The following is a 20,785-nucleotide window of genomic DNA, read 5'->3' as shown; positions in this document are numbered from 1 at the left end:
ATAAAATGGTACAACCACTTTGGAAAACAATTGGGCAGTTTCTTATACACTTAACAAGTATACTGATCATATGACTCAGTCATTCCATTTCTAAGTATTCACCCAAGAGAGATGAAAGCACAGGCCACACAAAAATCTATACCTAAATGTTCATGGCAGTTTAATTCATAACAGCCACAAGCTGGAAAAAGCCCAAATGCACATCAGCTTGTAAAGAGATAAATAAACTGTGATATATCCAAACAATGGATTACTAGTCAGCAATAAAAGGCAATGAACTATTGATATTCATAACAACGTGAATGAATCTCAAAAACACAATGTTGAGTGAAAGAAACCAGAGAAAAGGCTGCATATTGCATTCTTCCACTTCTACAAAACTCTAGAATAGGCAGAGTCATCTACAGTGACGGAACGCAGATTAGAGCCACACGTGGTGACAACTGCCTGCAAACAGCTAAGTCAGGTGATGCATGCAAGTGTGCGAGGGGCTAAAAGGTACCAAACTCTACATTTAAAATGAATACATTTTATTATCAGTAAATTACACCACAGTGAAGCTGATTTAAAATAAAAACAAAGTAGTTCGGAGGTTTTAATACAAACTCATGATTACAGGGCTTAGAAATATGAACAGCCCAGTAGCAATAAGCACACCGAACACCGAAATCTTGGTTTGTAAATACCACTCTCCACTAAAGGGAACCAGGGTTCCTTGGAGAAGTGGCCGACTCCAGGTCCGGCATGGGGAAAGTATGAGTTTAAAATGTTTTGCACCAAAGAAGCAAAGAAGTGCTCAAAGACAGACAATAAAGACAGAAGCTGGTCTGCCAGATGGCTGGCCAAACTTTAAACAATTTGAGCGTCAGAAAGAATGACATTGATAGATGAAAACACCTTGAGGGGGGCTTCCCTGGTGGCGCAGTGGTTGGGAGTCTGCCTGCCAATGCAGGGGACATGGGTTTGAGCCCTGGTCTGGGAAGATCCCACATGCCACGGAGCAACTAGGCCCGTGCGCCACAACTACTGAGCTTGCGCGTCTGGAGCCTGTGCTCCGCAACAAGAGAGGCCGCGATAGTGAGAGGCCCAGCGCACCGCGATGAAGAGTGGCCCCCGCTCGCCACAACTAGAGAAAGCCCTCGCACAGAAACGAAGACCCAACACAGCCAAAAATAAATAAATAAATAAATAAATAAATAAAATTAAAACACACACACACACACACACACACACACACACACACATTGAGGGGGAGGGGAATTCCCGGGAGGTCCAGTGGTGAGGACTCGGTGCTTTCACTGCTGGGCACAGGTTCGATCCCTGGCCGGGGAACTCAGGTCCTGCAAGCCATGTAATGCGTCCAGATAAAAAAAAACTGAGGGGTAAAAAGGACCCTAAAATCTATGGTTATAGGTTGGGGGTGGGCTGTGTGAGAGAGAAACTGTTCTTTAAGAAGAATGCCAGCTAACAAGTGCAGAAGGAAGGACACAGAGAAAAGCACCACTGGATGCCCCCAAAGTATGGCAGTAACTAATTCAAGCAAGAATCATCCCTGGATGCTTGAACTCTTGGGTAAAAGTTGTTGGGAAAGAAGATATTCACACTGGCTCAGAATATCAATCTACGGGTTACTAATCAATTACAGAAGAAAAATGTGCCTTTACCATGGAGAGATTTGGTGGTCGCTCCCTCGACCAAGTGGTCAAGCTTGGCATCACTATCCATAAGGTGACCTGAGCGCTGGTACCACGTCCCTAGATGCAGGAGGAGGACGAGAACGGCGTCTCTGTGGTGTCCTTGCTGAAAAGATTTGGCCTGAATATATTTATGAGGAAACAGGTGACCGTGGGGGAGACCAAACAGTCAAATGCATTTTTTTTTTGTCTTTGTGGACTTATCTCAGCCCAATCCAGGACTATTTAAATTTCTGTTTTCCTCAAGGCTTCTAGGAGAGTAGGCACTGTTGCAGAAAAGAATTCCAGCCTAAGGGTATAATGCTATCGAGACAACACCAGACAGGACGTGAGAAAAGGCCTGTACTTTGGAGGTCCTCCCACCCACATGCGCCCATCCTCTCTCCCGCCATCAAGGTTAAGATATGTTCTTTCTAAAAAAATCGAAATAAGCTTCATCTATTCCACTATTCCTTGTATAGATCTATACACTTTAGTAAAATTTGATGTTTATTGAAAATATAAGCATAATTAATTGCCAACGACCCTGATAATACTTATTTGGATACCAAAAAGGAAAACTTTACATAAAATCAAATGTATAAGATGTGGCAGCATCCTCAGTGGCCATCAGCACATGAATGGATAAAGAGGTGGTACATATACACAATGGAATACTACTCAGCCAGAAAAAAATGAATGAAATTTTGCCATTTGCAGGAACACGGATGGACCTAGAGGGCGTTGCACTAAGTGAAATAAGTCAGGTGGGGAAGGACAAATACTGCATGATGTCACGTATACATGGAATCTAAGAGATACAACCAACTAGTGAGTATAACAAAAAAGAAGCAGACTCACAGGTATAGAGACCAAACTAGTGGTTACCAGTGGGGAGAGGGAAAGAGGGGAGAGACAACACAGGTGCAGGGGAGGTACAAACTCTTGGGTGTAAGATGGGCTACAAGGATGTAGTGTACAACACGGGGAATATAGCCAATATTTCAGAATAACTGTAGATGGAGTGTAACCTTTAAAAATTGTATAAACCTTTTTTTAAAAGGCAATAATAACTGAAAAAAGGGGGAAAAAAATCAAATGCCTATTTAGGTTTGCAGAAAACTTCCACAAATCAGCATGCTAACATAGTTCAATACTCTTAAGTCGTTTCCCCCTTTAAAATCTGCTCCTTTGCCTCACATGCCCCACCACGTTTCAAGAGTCCCGAGTTACTTAATGGCAGACAGCGCCTCCCTCCCCTCTGCGGCCGTGGGTCCAGCCCATAAAGGAGCTGTACAGCTCACTCAGTTCGGGCATCTGGAGCTCCAACCCACATCTGGTGGCTGGTCTCTTAGTCCACCAGCCTTTGCACGTAACAGACAGACTCAGATACGAAGGAGCTAATCCACACTTCGAAAAAAGTTGTAAATGAATACTGCTGACTTAAAAGCTTTAAAGAAATGACTGTGGTCTCAGAATTATAGTGCTGTGTGTGTGTGTGCCTGTATGTGTAGGGTGGGGATACTGGGGGCATATACTGGATTTCCCAACCCCTTCCCATCAATCAGTGCATGGGAGGTGGCAGAGTTCCCTAGAGCTGTGGCCTTGGCCGTGTTCAATATATTTTCCTAAACGAGAACTGACCCTAAAGGCCTCTGCTCTGGTTTGCTCAGTACTATGAGTAGGTGAGGAAATTAAAATTCTTTCATTTCTGTTTCTGAATTTCTCCATATGAAAAAAAACTACCTATCTCCCATACTTCTCAGAGAGAACAGTGGGGAAAGGAGGTCCCTAAAGCACTCAGATATTCTTAAAAGATGTTGTTTATCCATCATTCAGCTTCAGCATCAGGTACAATGTTCTGGGACATTAAAGAGATCACACCTCCCTGTCACACACAGAAGTGTCTTAAAGCAAGTTCTGAAAAAGGCAATCCCACTCTTCCTTCAGGCAGTGAGATGTAAACTCTCTTTGTAGACTAAATAAGGTGTGACATATAAAGAGTATGGAAACCCAGGGGACTATTTTTACAGCAGAGCAAAAGTTCTGCGGATCTCCACGCCGCCAAAGGTGGGAAATACAGATACAGGAGGGAACCTGGAAAAAACAGCAGCAGCAGCGACAAAAACAACTGCCTTTTCATACAAGTGGAGTATAATAAAATATTCTCTGCTTTCTCACTCTTCAGCTCTGTCCCCTGCTCCATTTAAGATCCTTACACCTCTGGGTTTCTTTCCCGGTATTTAATTAATATCTAATGTTACTCCAAAAAGGATATAAGGAAACTTACAGAGATACAAGAAAATTGAACAGAGGTAACTGATAACTAATAGCTTCCCTATACACCAGCAAATACCGTGGAAAATAGCATTACTGTAGCAAGAGCAAGTAGGAAATGCTAGGCATAAACTCACTGAGCACAGTGCGAGAAGCAAATGCAGAAGATCACAACCTTCACTAAGGGTAGGAAATGATATGAAAGAAGGCAGAGACCACTTGCCGCGGACACTGCTGGTTGCCTGCCCAACACCGCCTCCCTCCTCTTCCTTACTGGCTGAGCTTCAGTTTAGCTCAGTGGCGACCAGCCTTCTCCACCCCCTCCCCAAAACATGACCGAGGAGAGGGTGGCCCTCTCTCAAGGTCAGGGGTAAATCCTGACTTGTCGGTGATTACTTTGAATGTTGGCCATTCTGGTCATCAGAGGAAGTGCGCTGGGCTGCTTCTGGGAAAGGTTTCCCCACTCCTAAGGAACTCAGCACATAGCCATGTCTGGATGTGATGGCTGGAACTGCAGCAGCCATTTCATAACTGGGAGGAAAAGAGCGGGAACACAAAGCTGACATTCTGAGGATGGCAACACGCAGACAGATGGGACTAACTCAGCCAGCCCTGAACCCTGCTCTCCATCTGGACTTCCTGATATGGGAATGTGGCTCCTTGTTCCCTACAGCTCCTCCTCCTCCTGGCCTCCCAGGAAGACTCCATGTCTTAGCATCCCTTGCAGTTAGGATGGAGCCATATGACTGACTCTGGTCCTTACAAACAACTGGTGCAATCCACCAGCCCTCCTCTCTTACCAGGGTGATCTTATGAGCCATGTGTTACAGACGGTGCCGTGACAAGATGGAAGCACCGGGGTGTCTACACTCGCCATGTTCTTGGACCAGAAGTCTCAAAAAATATATAGGATTCTTCACACTCGTGCCCAAAGTGACATTCCCTGACAGTAGCTCCCAGGATGTAGCTATTTGGGGCTGTTAGTTTGGTCCAGCGTTATAAAAGCTTTAACTGTTGAACCAGGGAAAAGTATGGTATGCTTGTATGAAGACAAACCTAAGGCTTCCAACAGAGATGTGAACGGGAGTGGGAGGCCAAGGTGTCAGGGGCACCCTCCCCAGGGAGCTAGTCCCAGGGCTGGAGGTACAGGTCACCTCTGCAATGTTCACCGAGTTCACAAGAAAGTGGGAACCTTCCATCTTGGTAGAGTCTTTGACTAAATTAGTCTCCTAGCAGCAGGTCTGGAGTTTTAATGTTTTTCACCGATTAATAAAGCACTAGAGTGCTATGATGATCAATACAGCAGAGTACCTCATGAGAAATTCTAATTTCCCAAATAAACAGAGCATTTATGAGAATTCCAATTAAAAAAAAAAAGCTTCACAGAAGCCGTGGATTAGAGATGCATACTGCAATAAAGATACATCTTTTAAAACATGGTACAGCAGGGAAAAATAGAAAAAAATATATTCCATGATGCCATTTATATACATTTGAAATACTGCACACACAACACTGTAGTTTTCATAAGGACACATACAAATGAAACAATCCACAGCATGTGTATTAGAATAGATGCCTGAAGATAAGGATAAAAGGAAACAAACAATAGAACAAGGGAGGAAACTTGCACAGGATGATGCTGATAGCAGCTTAGAACTGGGAAGTAAGGTCAACTCTATCTGTACCTGAAATCTAAGGAAAAGAAAAGAATTTTCAGGTTCTCCTGGTAGAAAACATATTCAGAACATGTGATAAATGAATAAAAGAGGAACAGGGAGCAAAGCCTCTAAGGTTATAGAAGTTATTAAGCACTTCCAGAAAATACTGAAAAGGAAGAATACTATAGGACATTCCCTAGAACAGTAAGTTAAACTCTTTGTAGCCTCAGTAAAAGGTCATTTTACAAAGACCGTTGGTTATCATGACCAATCTTTACTTTGGTCAAAAGTAAAGATATAGGTGAGTCTTGAAAGGAAACCTAATTTAGAAAGTCCAACTTACAACAAAATACAACCAACATTATGCTATTTACAACAGACACACTTTAAAAGAACAGAGATAGGGGCTTCCCTGGTGGCACAGTGATTGAGAATCTGCCTGCCAATGCAGGGGACACGGGTTCGAGCCCTGGTCTGGGAAGATCCCACATTCCATGGAGCAACTAGGCCCATGAGCCACAACTACTGAGCCTGCATGTCTGGAGCCCGTGCTCCGCAACAAGAGAGGCCGCGATAGTGAGAGACCCCCGCACCGCGATAAAGAGTGGCCCCCACTTGCCGCAACTAGAGAAAGCCCTCGCACAGAAACGAAGACCCAACACAGCCATAAAAAAAAAAAAAAAAAAAAAAAAGAACAGAGATAGGATGAAATTAAAGGATGGAAAAAGGAATACCATGCAGACAGTATGCATATGAAAGCTATCGTGGCTATATTAGTATCAGATAAAGTAGCTTTCAAGACAAAGAGATTACCAGAGATAATGAGGGTCATTTCATAATGATGAAAGCATCAATTCATCAAGAAAAAAATAACAAATCTAAAGGTGTGTGCACCAAATAACGTAGCTTCAAAATACATGAAGAAAAAAATAAGTAAGTTTAAAAGGAGAAAGAAAAATCCACTATCATAGTGAGAAATTTTAACACAGTTCACTCTGTGTTTGACAGAGCAAGCTCACTAAATATCAGCAGGGATACAGAGAATTTAAGCAGCACTCAACTAACTGACATATATAAAGCCCTATGCTCAACAACAGCAGAATAAACATTCTTTTGAGGTACACATGGAACATGCACCCAAAACAGCCATATGCTGGAATATAAAGCAAATCTCAATAAATTTCAATTGAGTGAAACTAGACTATGTTTTCAGACCACAAAGCATTGAACTAGCAACAAGAACCAAAGATAATAAAAAACTAAGTATTCAGAAATTAAGTAACATACTTTGAATGATAGTAAAATTATAGAAAGATATGAAAAATAAATCAGTAGAAACTAGAAAATATTTGAAATGAACAATATGAAAGCACAGAGTCAAAATTTGTGGGATGCAGACGAAGACCCAACACAGCCAAAAATAAATAAATAAATAAATTAATTAATTTTAAAAAAAGTGTAAAGCTCTATGACTCTGGTACATAGATAAGTGCTGGGAAAAACTAGATATCCACATGCAAAAGATACCACGTAATATTGTGTACAAAAATTAACTCAAAATGAATCAACATTAATTACCTAAACAAAAGAGCTAAAATTTTGCAACTATTAGAAGAAAACACAGGGGGAAGGCTTCATGACATTGAATTTGGCAACAATTTTTTTGGTCATGACACCAAAAGCACAGGCAACAAAAGAAAAAATAGATAAACTGAACTCCATCAAAATTTAAAACTTTAGGGCATCGAAGGACACTATCAACAGAATAAAAAAGCACCTCTCAGAATGGGAGAACATATTTGCAAATCACATATCTGATATAGGCCTAATATCCAGAATATATAAAGAACTCCTAAAACTCAACAAAAACAAAAAAATAAACAAACCTAATTCAAAAATGGGCAAAGGACATGAATAGACATTTCTCCAAAAAAGATATACAAATAGTACAAGCACAAGGAAAAAATGGTCAGCATCACTAATCACTAGGGAAATATAAATCAAAACCATGAGATATCACTTCACATCCCTTAGGTTGGCTATTATAAAAAATAAACAACAGTTGGAAAAACAGTATGGCAGTTCCTCAAAAATTTAAACACAGAATTACCATATTTTCCACTTCTGAATATGTACACATAAAAGCATTGAAAGCAGACACTCAAACACATATTTGTATACCAACGTTCAAAGATGCATTCGCAACAGCCAAAAGGTAGAAACAACCCAGTATCCGTTGGTGGTTGAATGGATAAACAAAATATTGTCTGTACATACAACGGAATAGTTTTCAACCTTAAAAAGGAATGGAATTTTGATACGTGCTACGATGTGGATCAACTTTGAAGACATCATGTAAAGTGAAATAAGCCAGACCCCAAAGGACAGATATTGCATGATTCTATCTCATACGAGGTACCTGGGATAGCCTAATACATAGAGACAGAAAGTAGATTATAGGTTATGAGGGGCTGGAAGGGAGGGCCATTGGGGAGTTATTGTTTAAAGGGTACAGAGTTTCAATTTGGATGATGAAGAAGTTCTGGAGATGGACAGAGGTGATGATTGCACAGCAGAGTGGATGTACTTAAACGCCACGGACCTGCACACTTAAAAACGGTTAAAATGGTAAACGTCACGTTATACATATTTTACCATAATACAAATTCTAATAAGCATACTCAACTTTTGTTTCTGCCCCACGGCCCTTGACAAGGAGGGAAGAGAGACATAACAAGAAACAGAGAATAGGCGTTTACTTTTAAATGTCACTGGATTTCCAAGAGCAACGAAATGAATGCCTATATTTTAATCTACAGGACGATCAACCGGTTTTCAGAGGAAACTCTGGAGTGCTGTAAAACCACAAATCATCACCCACAGACACCACAAGCATTGTCAACACAACTTTATTTTAATGCTTTGGGTTTTTAAAAAAAATTATTTAAAATTAATTTTTCTTGGAGTATTGTTGATGTACAGTGTTGTGTTAGTTTCTGCTGTACAGCAAAGTGAACCAGTTCTACATGTACATATATCCACTCTTTTTCAGATTCTGTTCCCGTATAGGCCATTTCAGAGTGTTGAGTAGAGTTCCCTGTGCCATACAGCAGGTTCTTATTATGTTTTCGTTTTTAAATCTTTTTAAAATCCCTAAACAAAGGGGAAAGGCAAGACCAGAACAGGTAAAGATCATACAACCTGTCTTCTGAGTATGCACAGCAGGGATCCAAGGCAATAAGCGAGAGTCCCAGGCCCCAGCTCTCTGCAAAGTGGGAACCCGAGCTTCTCTGCAAAGCGAGGCTGCAGCTCCCCTGGCAGAGAGACTTCCCGAGGACGCCTCTAGCACTTTCGCCAGCGTGAACAGATGCAGCGGAGGAACTTTTCAAAGTTACAGAAGTATCCCCAAGCTGTCACTTGACCTTTAAGAAGGACACTGGCATTTTAGTCTTGCAACGTCGAGTTTATCGAGATGATAACGTGTCCGCACGTGGACCCCGACGGCCAACTGCTGGGGCTGTGCCGCCAGGGCAGCAAGAGGCGCTGGGGCATCGTGTCTTCTGCAGCCTCTCCCCAGCTCCTGGGGCCAGACCCCCGGGACAGCAGACGTCCAGGGGGGCTGGGAAGCTGCCCTTCTGACCCACGTGACACACGTATCCCCTCACGGAGTCCCTACAACTGTACACGTCACCCCCGGGCCCGTGAGGAAGCTGAATAGTAGGGCTTCTCTTCATTTGTAAAAAGGACATCCTGGTTCCCTCCTTAGACACATGAGGAGAATTAAACATCTCAATGCCTAACGTGGGGTCTAGCACACAGCAAAGGGTCAACACCCCTGCGGTCCCGAGGGCCGAGGGCCGAGGGCTTTGGCTCGACCGGGCCTGGAGCGCACAGTTTCCAGTTCCTAACTTAGTGCTTCTTCTACCGAAACAGCAGTTTTCAGGCTGGGGGTGCCTGGGTCTCGGGAGTCTATGAAGACTCATGGACCGTGTGAGCGCAGATACCTTTAAGGGGGCACATCCTCAACCCCTGGGCAACCCTCCTTACGCTCCCCTAAATCTGCTCCTTGGATGGAGGGACAGGTCCTGCCTTTCATCCATCCTTGCCCCAGTCGGCCTGCTCCAGCTTCATATCCATCCTGGATCATATTAAATATGCTCCAGGACCAAACAAAGGGAGTTAGAAATACTGCTGTCTTATTAAGAAAACTAACCTCTCTAATGAATGGGTAATGAGTCCTTTTAGAAGACAGAATGTTTCTACACTTTTTTCTTCCACAAAATTGAACGAATGTCATCAACAGATTACTAAAATCATTTTTGCTAAGAGATCAACATATGGCTTTTGGCTTAGAACTTGAGGGTTCAAAAACGTGAAGCACACTGCTAGAAGAAAACGCTTTCCACCTTATTTACTTCTTCATCTAGACAAGGGTGACCCAATGGCAACCAAACTTATGCTAAACCCCACCTCTTTCTAGTAATAAGTAACACTCAACAATGATACAAAGTATGTATCAAGAGCAACAAAATGCTTCATCTATTTCAGTAAGAAATCAAGCTCCAAGAAATGTAGATTTATACTTAATTAATGATCCAACTTTGTAACATTTATGTTGTTTTGATGACTTGTTTATGCCTCCTAATTATAATGTTAACCCAATCCTACAGAGACCATTTTTTATTGAAGTATAGTTGATTTGCAATATTATATTAGTTTCAGATGTACAACAGAGTGATTCACTATAATACACTGGAAATCACATGCTTTGCAGCTATTTTAAATGATTTTTAAAATTTAGACATCAATTTGAAAATATCCTAGAGGGAATGTAATCTTACCAAATTCTTTTAGGAGTTATGTGAACAGAAAATATCAAAGACCCTGGGTGTGACCACATTTCTGGTCAGAGACTAACCTGGATGGCACAGACTCTGTGAAGAAAGAACAGGGAGAGGAGAGAACCGTCTGCACCCACACAGCCCAGAAGGTGCCCAGGGACCTGCTGATGGACAGATGTGGACACACGCACACACACACACCCCACTCCAACTGCTACATCTTCCCCAGGATGGCAGGAAATGGGCTATAAAATGTTTTTCTTTATGAAAATTTAAGCAACATTTGAAAACCAGAAAGCAGCTCAGGGTGAACCTCCCCATAAGTGCCAGGCGGCTGATGCCCCTCAGTGTTCCAGCCAAGGCTGGAGGGGCCTGGGCACAGGGAAGGCCTGTCCAGTCGATCCTCCCTGCTTCCTCTGTCAACAGGTGCCGGTGAGCCCAATACAGCTAACCTTCCCACCCAGCAGACGACCCTAAAAAAATCAAGCTATTGCTTCTAATCATGTGTCTGAAAAGTGGATTCATTTCATTCCTATTAAGCTGCCCTCTCCTTTGTAACGTGTTACCTCTTTGATTCGTTCATTCATGCCGGAAAGAACCTATCATGTAAAACACCCTAGGTCCACGCCAGAGGCTGGGGCCCCAACCGTAACTAACACTCACACCCAGGAGCTGCAGGAAGTTGCGTGTATGTCCTGCCCTGAGACCCAGGCACGCCAACCTGCGCGCTTTCACACACTCCCCAGCCAGCCCCACACCTCCTGACCCCGCAGGAGAACATCCTTCTACATCCTCCCAGCCTAAAACCTCCTTAAGCTGCTTTCTACTCTCTCCCATCTCACCTCCTCCAGGACCCTTTATCGACAAGCCCTGTTTAACTCTTGTCTCGCTAATCACTGTCATAACCCAGTGGTGTAATTCAGATCCCCAGTTTCCCAGTTCCCCCGGATACAGACTAACTTGGGAAAATCAAGCACTTCTACCCCCTCCTCCCCTCCAGGCCTCCAGAAACTCAGTCCAGATTTCAGGAGACTCAGACGCAGCTACCCAAGCGAGACAGCGCGGCTCTGCGGGAGACCCGCCCCCCCGGGCGGCCGCTGCAGGGAAGCAGGGGAAAAGGACGCTTATAACGCGCCTCTGTTCGGTACCGGGAGCCATCGTAGGAGGGCAGGCAACCCTCCGATGTCCCGTGACCACTAGGCGGTGAGGCTGCACTTGAACGTGGGGCTGTTTAACCCCCGAGCTCCCGCTCGAGCCCCCCACCAGCCTCCAGCCTCACACGTGGGAAGCGGTCACACACCCCGCGGGCTCCACACCCCTCCCGTCGCCCTCGGGGCATCCACAGGGACGCCTGGCTACAGACTAACGTTCACGGGTCTGTCTCCCCCTCTCCTTAGCACTGAAAGCTCTCAGAGTCACAGCAGGGGCCAATTTTTCTTCCAGTTACTACTTGAAGGGCTCAGTGTAACCCTAGACCCACACACAGACTTCAAGGCTGTGATCTGACTGACAGTCTCTGCGCGGGGCTCCCTTTCCAGGAACAGCCTTCTTCGGGAGGGAAAAGAGTCCCTCAGCTCCAAAGCTTCCTACAACCCACTCATTCATCCCACAGGTTCTGAGTGAGCATTTACTAAATGCCAGACACTAGAGACACAGCAGTGAACAGAAGAAAATTCTTACCCTCACGGAGTGTATATTCTAGCGGGAGAGACGGTGAACTGCAATACACATGCTGCACTCCGTTACATAAAGTGACGCTAGCTGCCATGATGAATCACAACTGTCTATATTAACAATTCCTTGGTACAACTACATGGACAAATATATATATATCTACAATTTTTCTATTAATTTACTACCCACCTAATCCAAGTTCTAATTAAGAACGTAAAGGTCAAAGATTTGCCTGATGGGGGATCTGAAAAGCAGATCTGCTTTTCTGTACACTGCTGTGTCCACACTTTCCAAATTCACAGACTGTTGGCGAGCATGGCTTTCTCTGCCTGGAGGGCTCTTTCCTCCCTGCCCCATGCCCCACCCGGCCCTCCTCCTTTAGGTGTCAGCTCAAATGTCACTCCCTCCTACAACCTACAGCTCCATCAGGGGCCTCTGCTTTACCCACCCAGGCACCTGCGTTTCTCTCACCAGGCACTGATCTTAGTGTGCAGATATGGTCCAGATGCTCAATCTGAGAGGGCAGGTACGCTCTGCGTTCACAGCGGTGTTCCGCCCTGCAGTAACTAACACAGCGCCCGGCACATAGTAGGTGTTCAACTAACATCTGTTAAGTGGAGGAGGAGGATACGCATTCATTACATTCAAGTATCTTCTGAACATGGTCGTGTTTAAGCTCAAGTAGGCACAAGGAATCTGGCAGAGTCATACACTATTACTGCTAAAATACACTTAGATCAGGGAAAACCCAGTTAATGGTGAACATTCAGCATTTAGCACATGCAGCTTTCATCAGAGAGATGAAGAGACAACTGACAAACACCTACCATTCGGGCGGCAGGAACGACGGTCTTAGATCCTGCACGTAACTCACATACTGTTTAAAGTTCTCTTTCCACTGATGGAGGAGATGGATAGAGGTGGGGCAAAAACTCCTGAGTTTTTAGGTATTTTGGGAAAGAGACCAAATAGTCTGACTTTTGGTAAAGAACAGCCATCCTCAAGGTTTTCTTAGGATGTAAAAAGACTCAGCTCAGGATTCACTAATTTTGTTTTCAATCCAGGGAAATTTCTAGTACCAGAAGAATCAGATCATTAACAAACCTCCTACCCACAAGGGAGTCGTCTGGTGAGTCTGTGAGTGCGGGCTAGCAGTGGCCAGCATAATGACCACCTCAAAGGTTCCTATAAGCTCATCTTGTGCTCCGGGGTGGGGGGGAGCTGCCCAGTGCCCATGGGAGGAAGCAACTGGCAGGGGTGTGTCACCACACCAGCTGCAGCTCAGACTGGCTGAGGTCCCCAGCCCCACTCCTCCGTCCTGATGGTAAACCACTGAGCCCACCTGGAACAATCCAGCATCACCTCCCATCATCATTCTATCCTGAAAATTATTCTTCCCTTCAATCTGTCTGGCCTGACAGGGTACATACCCAGCAGATACCGTTGCTGATGTACACATATCAACTGAGGAGAAAAATTAATGTTTTATCTTCTTGCAGAAATTAATTCTTACTTGTTCCCAGGAATATATAGTTCAAGAACATATAAGACTACAGGTTACGCGCTATCTTGGCAGTTTTCACCTGCCTTGAAAAAATAATCTAAAAATCAAACGGTCTCTTAGTGAGACAGGGAGGAGATAAAATTTTCATAAGACCAAATTACATCAGGAAGAAAAGGTCAAGAGAGAACATTAGAAGTTGACAACAGCCCAGAAGACACACCCATATGTAAAACTGAATCACTCTGCCTTACACCTGAAATGAACACGACATTGTAAATCAACTAGATCTCAATACAAAATAAGTTAATTAAAATAAATGCTTAAAAAAGAAGACAGACCTGAGTTCAAGTACGGCAGAAGCTAGAATGGTATCAGAGGACTCCTGACGATCGGATGCTTTACTCATCACAATGACATGCGCCCACCTGCCTATACACGTTAGTGGGATGGGTTGCAGGGTGTCAGAGGGCAGGCTCCAGAACCGGGACACTGGGCCCACCATCCTGTCTTGGAACAGCTCCATGACCCTGTAAGCAACTTCCTGCTACTTCAGCTCTTCTGTCAAATGGGGACACGATTCTAGTGATCAGGGTAGCAACGATATTAGATTCAGGCTGTATTTTTAAAAATCCCTGCACTCACCAAAGAACTGTGTTCGTGCCTAAATATCAGCATTAGGATGGTGGAGAATGGGGGCCATACTAGGTCCTACCTCAGAGGCTGATGTGAGGATCAAATGAGCTGAGACACGTAAAACCCTAAATATGAATATGGTTCGTGGCCCATAGTAAGTGCTCATTTTGCTTGTATCCATGGTAAAGGGTATCTTACACGTTTATTTAAAGTTGTCCACAAAAATTACCTGGTACGAACAATGGATTATCTTAGTTTATTTCTATGAACTGGAAATCTAAACCTACCTACTTAGCAGCCTACCTACCTACCTAGGGATTGGTATGACGATTTTATTTGTGTTTCAGGGGAGAATTTGAGAACCAGGCAAAAATTAAATGGCATGCTTCAACAGTACTGCAAATCGAAGATAAATAATGTTATCTTAATTTATGCAGACCAAGCAAATATTTCATCAGAGTCCAAGAGGTCTGAATAGATATATCTGAAGATTATTGAATTCTGTACCAAAAAAAAACCCACTACTTGAGTAGCACCCGGAATAGTTAATAAATAAGGCCGTTGACTTCGGTTCTTCCATTCTGCTTTTGTAGCATGCCTTAAAAGCAATTACTATTCCATTACTGTTCACACGAGAAAATTTACAAGCCTGCAATCTAGAGGCAAGTGGGGTAGATGGAAGGAAATGGAGTCGCCCACTAGTTTCCAAGAAGCTTCAGACAAAGTCTAAATGCTTAAAAGACACACATTCATTGTAGCCAACAATAGCCCGGACATGCCTTCATGTCTATTCACGAGACAGAATAATCGGTGAAAAGTAGGTTGGAGGACGAAGAATGGGAAAAAGACAATAGGAAGAGGTAGAAGGGAGAAGGCCTTTTAAACCCAGAGTTATTTCTGGCCCATTAAAATATCAAAATCCAAATGAAAACTGCTGGTGTCCAAGGAAAACCCTGTCCAAAATGAACCACAGCTCAAGTACTGTACACCCAGCGGGAGTAAAGAAAATGTACAGATTTAACACTTATAGCCTAAGAAAGCTGCCCGTAGTTTTATAAATCCAGTTTACACAATTCTCACATTTGATCAGACTTATGGCGTGACTATTAACATGCTTTTAGGTGGGAAGAAAGAAAACACAAGGGGACCATTTCAGGTAAAATCGTCTTTGGATGCTACTCCCTAAGAGAATCTTTGAGGTTTCTTCACTTTGAAAAGATAATTACCCTTCACCAAGTAACTGCGTCAAGGGAAAAAGGCAAGGGAGATCTCCTGTCTCCTTTCAGGAAATACATTCAGAATCTACTATTCAGGGGGAAAGTGCCAAACACTGTAAATTTGAATATCCTCTGGATTAGGGCTCCAGTGAGCTGCATGTAAAGGGAGGAACATAGGAATAAATGATCAGAAAAGAGCTGGACGAACTCGCCCTCACCACTCCCAGCACACAAACAGCTTAACTGCACCCAACACAGCATCCAAACAAAGGGCCCCTCTAGTTCACTGCTTGCCAGAAACGTCTTCCACAGGCGGTCTCATTAACTGAGCCCTTTCCTGAGCCCCTAAGGTGTTTCAGAGTCAGCTTGTCTTCCAGCCTCACCTCGTTCAATTTAAAGTTTTAAAAGTTTCATTTTCTTGCTTGGAAAGTGCTATTTTTTAACCTTTCGACTCAATGGGTTTCCCAAGGTGAAAGTAACTTCACCTGAAAAGCAGCTGCTTTAAACTCAAGAGCGCTTGGAAGGTTTTCTAGCAAAGGACAGAAATCTGATCAATAGCGTTATTGAAAATGTGACCATTTGTCTATGGCCGCCGTTTTTATGAAAGCCGTGTAAATCCTTTGCAAATAAGCGTTTCCAGAGAGCTATGTCGATGGGGTGTGCAGGCGGCAGGCAGCAGGATTACCTGTGAGCCACGGTGCAAGACCCCATCAAGGCCACAGGAAGAGGCCATGTTGAGTTACTGGCAACGTGGAAAACTCCAGGCACCTCCTTCTCCAATGGACAGCCCAGCTTCTGCGGCTCCAATTCACACAGCTTCATTTGCAAATGGATTTGGCTATTAAGCATAGGATTGTTCGATGCAAATACATCTTTCCTGGTGGCACAGCTCAGTTGAAAGGGGAGTGTGAAAATTAGCTAGCTGGATGGGAGAAGAAAGCTCCATTCCAGTTACCAGGGAGGAATAATTGTACACAGGGTGCCTGTTGCACCTTTAATTTAATTTGGAGACCTTTCAGCTTTTACTTTCCTTCATTTGCAGCCAATGCTTAGTGAGTTAATTTGTACCTGGTTCATTTTCCTCCTTTTATCTTATCTATGTTAACATCAACCGTGGAAATGAGGAGCACCATGAATAAAAGATGAAGGCTGGGCTTCCCTGGTGGTGCAGTTGTTGAGAATCTGCCTGCCAATGCAGGGGGCACGTGTTCGAGCTCTGGTCTGGGAAGATCCCACATGCCGCGGAGCAACTGGGCCCGTGAGCCACAACTACTGAGCCTGCGCGTCTGTAGCCTGTGCTCCGCAACAAGAGAGGCCGCGATAGTGAGAGGCCTGTGCACCGCGATGAAGAGTGGCCCCCACTTGCCGCAACAAGAGAAAGCCCTCGCACAGAAACGAAGACCCAACACAGCCATAAAAAAAAAAAAAAAAAAAAAAAAAAGATGAAGACTAACTCAGGACACTCTTTCCTTAGGTACTGTGAATTACTTAAAAACCAATTTGTGTGTACACCATAGAAAGGGCTGAGATATACGCCTGGCCCTACAGCATCCCTGATCAGCATCTGTCCTCCCGTCCAAGGAGCTGTAGTTTTTAGATGTTTTAACTGGTCCTACCTTTTCTCCAAGAGAGCACTGTCTAGACTGCAATCCGCATGGAATCATTAATCCTAGAACGGGTGGAGAGTAGGCCAGTCCCTTAATGCACAAGACTAAGGATGCATAAATTCCACTAATCCGACTTCTTAGAGAGTGCAATCCTGCTTGCCATGAAAAGAACGTGCTGTAAAAGAAAACTGCATGTCTCAACATAGATGCCTGGTGAACAGAGATATGCCTGCTTTGTCCAAAAAACACTGCGTTGGGGGAGGGATGGTGGGTGAGAACGGGATTAGTCCTAAAATGCCTGTCTGGGAGGAACCTCTAGGTGCTACAGAACTTAAATTCTAAGTGTATCAGGCATATTATGCTTTTTAAAAAATCCCTTCTCTTGTGTATTTTGTATATGTGGCACCTCTCCTTAAATAACAGTTGCACGTGCTCTTAAGCTTATTTTGAATATTTCATTACTTCCAACTGTACGAAACGTTAGTGTCTTGAAAGTTTTGCATTTCTTTCCTATATAGTTTCCTCTCGGCCAATGCTATTTTTTTCTCCTTACCCTCGCCTCTTTCTTTATCTTCTCTCTCTCTTTTCTCCCCCATGGACCAATAAAAAAAAAAAACCTACTGCATTCTTCTCTTGCTGCTTCATATGCACCACCACCAAGCCTTCCTTTCAGTTTGGGAAGCATCAAAGGAAGACTGTATTCTGAGCCGTTTCTCTGCCCGTCTGTGCCAACTCTTCCATTCAATCCAATACCTCACACCAACCGGCTAGAAGCTGGAAGAAACTGAAACTCACGGCTCTTCATAGCCCGTCCCCTTAAAAGGTTAATTAATAATAATGTTCACTATTTTGCTTACATAAGACCACACATTTTCACAGGTAGGGCAACTTCCAAGTTGTAGAAGAAGGAAAAAAGACTTTGGGGTTTACGATAGCTAGTGGGAAGCAGCCGCATAGCACAGGGAGATCAGCTCGGTGCTTTGTGACCACCTAGAGGGGTGGGATAGGGAGGGTGGGAGGGAGGGAGACACCAGAGGGAAGAGATATGGGGATATATGTATATGCATAGCTGATTCACTTTGTTATGAAGCAGAAACTAACACACCACTGTAAAGCAATTATACTCCAATAAATATGTTTAAAAAAAAAAAAACTAAACCCAAGATCCTACTAGAATATGATAAGCAATAAATAAATATTATTTTTAAAAAAGACTTTGGGGTTTAAAATGATGGTGTACTGAAATGTAAGGGTCTTTGCTTCAGAATACAAACCACGTCTTTTGGGGGCAAGAGTACACAAACAGGATCACAATAAGAACCCAACTTAAAAAATCAGATGATATCTCTAATCTTGGTTATAATAAAGACCATACTATAGATGACAAGCTTATTGATTTCTTCGGGGGGGAAAAAAACACGTGAAGAAAGCCCTTCATCGCGAAAGCATGGAGAAGAAAAGATGGGAGCGATGACTGGTCCTTTTATTCATGAAGCAGGAGAGGATGAATAGAAATGAAGGCAGCAATTGCCCTTAAGAAATGGATTTTTAAAGCCACACAGGCAGAAGAATTAAGCCGGAGAGGTACAGAATCGCTCCGTCCTGAGGTTATGAAAGCCAAACTGAGATATCAGGATGGAAGCATGGGACGTTTGTGATTTCTAGACGTACAGATTGTCCAGTTTACTTGGCGGAAGGGGAGGGATGATGGCGTCTCCGAGGCAGGATGTCAGGAATTTGGGGGAGAGGAAGGCAACAGTCCCACGATATGTCAAAAAGCCCAGGATTTTTTTTCCGCTATATTTGTGGACGAGGAACAAGAAAAGTGAAAACTACGCAATCCAGCCTCATTTGCAGAACGCTCGCGCGTGCGCACACACTCAGGCGGCAATATACCAACCTCAAGGACTGACACCTGTTCTAACCGGGTGCCTGATGGCTTTGTGCACCTGTAGCCTCCAAGGGAAAGTGTGCCATCCCAGCAGCAGCAGCAGGCCGGGCTGCGCCGAGGACCTCATGGCGGGCACCAGGATGCAATGGCCCGGTGCCAGAGTGGCCAAAGAGGGTCCTAGAGAAGCGTAAGGAAAAGGAAACGGGCAGTCCAGCTGATACCTCGGACTGCAGAGAGACAGAACCACAGGGCAGGGCAGTCTCAACTCAGTTGCCAGAGGGCTTCCTTTTAAAGGAGGTCCTCTTTAGAGTCAGAAAGGGCCTTTGCGGGGTGCGGGAAGAGATGGAAGGAGGACCCCCTTAGAAGTCAGGGTTTTCTCTAGTAACCATTTCCGTGCCAGCGGACTGTACGAGAGAAATGTGTCTGTGGGCTGATTTTTAGTTTCCTTCTCCACCGTCCTCCCGATGTGGTGCTAGACTCAGAATCACACCTGTGTGCGCCGAAGGGCCTCGGAGACCACCGAGCCCGCCCCCAGTGCGCTGGGTCCCTCCCCCGTCTCTCCTGCAGCCCGGCCCCACGGAGCTCCATCCTCAGGCCGGACAGAGCCCAGTTCCTAGAAATCATCCCCGCGCCTCACACCTGCGCCACCGCCTCGGCCCAGTCGTGGGGCCGGTGTGTGTGTGTGTGTCGGGGCGGGGGGGGGGGCAGCAAAGCCCCCGCCAGACTCCCCCCACCCCGAGTCACAGTGGTCCTCCCACCCCCTCCACCCCCGGGGCCAGCGGGGGGCTGTGGAGCTCTGCGCCCGGAGTCCCGAGTGAGCGACCGGGTGGTGAGCACTGCCCAGCGCAGCGGCGGCGGGACCGGCACGCGGGGGCCCCTCCCGCCCGCCTCCCCCCCGGCGGGGCGCGCCGGCCGCTACCTCCTGGAAGAGCTCGAGACTGTAGGTGTTGTCGTCGTCGGCGAAGAAGAGCACGCCGGGCTGCGCGCGCTGGTGCCCGTGCCGCTGGCGCAGCCAGGCCAAGCCGGCGTTGCGCTGCTCGGTGGCGCGCGGCAGCCCGGGCCGCTTGTAGCGCCGCGGCGTGGGCACGTGCAGGTGCGTGCTGGGCAGACCCGCGCGCGCCAGGAAGCGGCGCACCAGCTCGCTGCGCGCCGCCGCGTCCTCCACCAGGATCCAGTGCAGCTGCGCCACCTGGCGGAACGTGTTAGCCAGGCGGGTCAGCTCGGCCTTCTGCACCGGGCGGCTGTAGGTGGGCGTGATGGCATAGATGGTGGGCAGCGGCGGCTCGGGCGGCGGCGGCGGCGGCGGCGGCGGCGGCCGCGACTCGTTGCGCTGCTCCCGGCCGCGCCCCGGGCCGCCCCGGCGGAGCGGGAGGCGGCCGGCCCCGCGGCCCCCGGCGTAGGGCGAGAAGTAGGGGCGCGGGGTGAGCGGGGGCGCGGGCCTACGCGTGTCCACGTCGAGCATGATGATGACGATCAGGATCCAGGGCAGGAGGATGAAGAAGCGGCTGAAGAGCACTGACTTCATGGCGCGCTCTCCCCCGGCCTCTCGGACGCCCCGGAGCGGGGCGAGCCGGGGGACCCCAGCGCGCAGTTCGGACGGCGGCGGCGCCGGCGCTCCGGAAGCCGCGGCCCGCGCGCTCTCCACGGGGTGGGTGGCGGGGCGCTGCGGGGGCGCGGAGCCGGGCCTGGGGGATCCGCGCAGGTGCCGAGGAGCTCGGGCTACAGGGCGGGCGGGCGGCGATGCCCCTACTCCGGGGAGTCGGCGGGAAGCGGGACTCGGTCCAGCGGCGCGCTGCCGGCCCCGGAG

General features: G+C 46.1%; 1 protein-coding gene across 1 annotated transcript in view; it reads right to left on the bottom strand.

Moving 5' to 3' along the window:
- Positions 1–20,503, bottom strand: part of B3GAT2 (beta-1,3-glucuronyltransferase 2) — a 74,690-nt gene extending 54,187 nt beyond the window's left edge. The window contains exon 1 of the mRNA XM_059941816.1: positions 19,898–20,503. Coding sequence (XP_059797799.1) covers positions 19,898–20,503 — 606 coding nt within the window. The remainder of the gene's footprint in view (positions 1–19,897) is intronic.
- Positions 20,504–20,785: the final 282 nt, after the last annotated feature.

The sequence above is a fragment of the Balaenoptera ricei genome, chromosome 12, assembly GCF_028023285.1.
Source record: "Balaenoptera ricei isolate mBalRic1 chromosome 12, mBalRic1.hap2, whole genome shotgun sequence".
NCBI classification, from domain to species: Eukaryota; Metazoa; Chordata; class Mammalia; order Artiodactyla; family Balaenopteridae; genus Balaenoptera; species Balaenoptera ricei.
The sequence above is the reverse complement of the archived record's forward strand: the minus strand, read 5'-3'. Positions and strand labels throughout refer to the sequence as shown.